The 2,933-nt window shown below is 43.8% G+C and overlaps 1 protein-coding gene across 1 annotated transcript in view; it reads left to right on the forward strand.

The window, feature by feature from the left end:
• Positions 1 to 268: 268 nt before the first annotated feature.
• The window catches only part of LOC127748928 (uncharacterized), an 11,621-nt gene continuing 8,956 nt past the window's right edge, over positions 269 to 2,933 (forward strand). Inside the window, exons 1-7 of the mRNA XM_052264648.1 lie at positions 269 to 373; positions 464 to 624; positions 719 to 805; positions 1,286 to 1,415; positions 1,580 to 1,708; positions 1,823 to 1,978; positions 2,587 to 2,930. Coding sequence (XP_052120608.1) covers positions 284 to 373; positions 464 to 624; positions 719 to 805; positions 1,286 to 1,415; positions 1,580 to 1,708; positions 1,823 to 1,978; positions 2,587 to 2,930 — 1,097 coding nt within the window. The 5' untranslated portion in view covers positions 269 to 283. The remainder of the gene's footprint in view (positions 374 to 463; positions 625 to 718; positions 806 to 1,285; positions 1,416 to 1,579; positions 1,709 to 1,822; positions 1,979 to 2,586; positions 2,931 to 2,933) is intronic.

Below are 2,933 nucleotides of genomic sequence, written 5' to 3' on the forward strand. Positions count from 1 at the left end.
CTCACCACCCCCGCTCGCCGCCCTGCTGCCGGCTGCTCGCCATTCTCCACCCCTCTGCCACCTGCTCGCCAGTCCCTTGTAATGTGTAGTGCCAGGCCACATTCTACTTCATTGTTTTATTTGGATTTTGAACAGCTTCCCAATGCCGGGCCTCCGCCGGCATCGCCCTAACCGTCGCCCCTCCCTATTCAGCTTGGCACTTTTTCTTGGATCATACAAAACATATCTGAATGCGGGAGAGAATTATAGACAACCCTAATCTCTTTTATTTAATTTTTTCAGAATGGCCGGCCTATTTGTGTCCAATTTCAATCCCATGTCTTTCCACGTAGAAGCATTCAGGGATTACGAGGGGTTGCTGGTACATATCGAGGTAATGTGATTCTGTTTCATTATTTCTTGTTCACTCTCCGTTTTCCTGTTGTTGTTGAGTTTGTGTTTAGCCACGGTTTTGCTTCTACAGACTAATGGAGGGCACGTAGACCCTAGCCCCACTGGCGATCACACCATCGAGGTCGGCGACGCTGAGCCTCGCTCAATGAGCGACAAAAGGCAGCTCTATTCGGCCAAATTCATTCCGGTGAGCGTGGCCGGCAACAAGTTGCTCAACCTCAACCATTATTTGTAAGATTTTCTCTGCTCAAGAGTTCGCACGAACTCGTTTCGTTTCGTGTGACACGTCGAGGATATACCTGATGTACCTGATGTAATGTTTCAGGTGTAATTTATCGAGCAACTACAAGAAGACATTCGATGCCAACGAAATACTGAGGAGAGAGACGGCCTGGTCTCAAGTGGCACACTTGTAAGTGTTCTGTTACCACGTACCGGGTGTAACTGAGAATGCGCAACAGTGTTGCGGGATTGCATACCCGCCAGGGCTGCAGGGGCCATGGCGCCTTACGGGCTAACTGGGTAGGCAAACCCGCAACACTGTTGCGCATTCTCAGTTACACCCGGTACTTCTGCCATATAAAGTGATCTAAATCCCAGCTTTGAGGCACCCCCCCCCTCCCCACCTCGCTCAGCGTGGGCCACCAACCTCACACAGCTGCTTGGCGGGTTGGCCTACCGCAGCGTCACAGGCACTCTCAGGATGTAGCCTTGCCTAACTTGTCAGCCATTGCACTCGCTCTGGCATGGCTGAAATGTGGCCGACAACTTTTGCATCGGTGTGGGGAGGGGAGGGGGCGCACCTCTTTACTATGCGTTGTTTTGCCTGGGCCCATCCATCCATTCCTTTCTTCCCTCCCAGTTTCTTCATAGTTCTTTTTTTTTTTAACAGGAAACACACTCAAAACCACGTGACGCATGAAGAAACGGAGGACATGGCTTTGCTGCGCTACGTAATTGAAAACCACAATTCATTTGGTACTGGGCCTAGTAGGACTAAATTTTACGCTGACATGCACAAGGTGAGTCTTCATTACTGAAGTGCGCAATGATTTATTTTCATGAAATATTGTCATTTTCTGTAATATTTTCTACTCTGCCACTTTCTTTTCCATCATTGTTCTATTCCGTTTTTCCAGGTTGCTATATTTATCATTTTTTTAAAACTTTTTCTTTTGTTTCAGAGATATTTAAAACACGGTCGGAGAATGCGATTAAACACCGCATTGAGTCGGTAATGCTGCCAAATCTCAGGCTCTACATGATCCCAGAGGACAGTCGAAAAATCCTCGAGGGCCTCATATCCAAGCAGAAGGTAGGTTGTTTTTTAAATTTTACGTGCCCTGTATGCTACATGTGTCATTTCTTTCGTTGTTTCTTCTGTGTGTATTTTTAATCTTTTTATTTCTTTTCCCCTTTTCTTTACCAGAAACCCAATTTAGAATTTGTAAACACTGAAACAAGGAGGAGGGTTAATCCAAGGAGTGATAAGGAAGAGGAAATGGTACCACAGATAGTGGTAGACGGACCGACAGAGGAGACATCCAGAGAGACAGAGGGGGCAGCTCCAGCAGACACAGCAGAGGTAAATACCAAAACTCTGACACATTTTTAAAACTACAACTCTTGTGACTACTGACAGCTATTTTAGAAATACATCCTTTTGAGACCTTTTATCCCTGAAACAATCAATGTGGTGTTAAATATAGTGTCCTTTTTAAGTCATTCAACTTAGAATAACATTTGATTAGTCAGATTGACTCATCCGTATGGTATGAAAAGCCGCCACATTGTGTTCTTTAGATAAAAAGCAAACTGAATTCTTTTCATTTTGCAATTGAATCTCTGTGTCAATTTGCAGCCCTTGTAAAATTGATTCTAAAAAACAAAAAATTGAGCAGATTTCAAAGTCAATTTTTCCTAGAGAAATTCTGTGAGGAAACTTTTTACCTAACGAGCACAAATGTCATCAATTGCAATAATGCATGAGTCAATCAGACTAATGAAATATGTTATTTTCAATCCAATGGCCTATGAGGAATAAGTAAACTATATTTAACAGCATATTGATCAGTTTTTGGTATAAGGGGTCTCAAAAGGAGTTATTTCTAATAATGTGCTGAAATCAAAACCCTGAAAATCTCTCTTTTACCAACTGACCGCCTAATTATATTCATTTTTGTTATCCATTAGGACTATCTAAAGTACCACACATTGCTGCTGGAGGCCACCAAAAGGGAGCAAGGGTGGATAGAGGAGAGTATGAACCAGCGAAGGAAGATGAAGGAAATGGAAGAGAAGATGGAGGCTGTGGTGAGGGACAGAGAAGATGTTAAGGAAGAAGTGGAAAGATTGAGGAAGGAGAGAGACGAATTGAGAAAGAAGAATGGGAATGAGGCAGAAGAGAGGTTCGAAAAGGAGAGAAATGAGCTGAAGCAAGAGATTTTAAGAATCAAGACAAGCAGGAATAGGGAAAAGGATGCAGCACAAAAACAAATTGAGGAAGGGCGCGCAACGGTAGAGCAAGTAGAGGAGCAGCT

Source organism: Frankliniella occidentalis, unplaced genomic scaffold, assembly GCF_000697945.3.
Source record: "Frankliniella occidentalis isolate FOCC.00 unplaced genomic scaffold, Focc_3.1 Scaffold20, whole genome shotgun sequence".
NCBI lineage: Eukaryota > Metazoa > Arthropoda > Insecta > Thysanoptera > Thripidae > Frankliniella > Frankliniella occidentalis.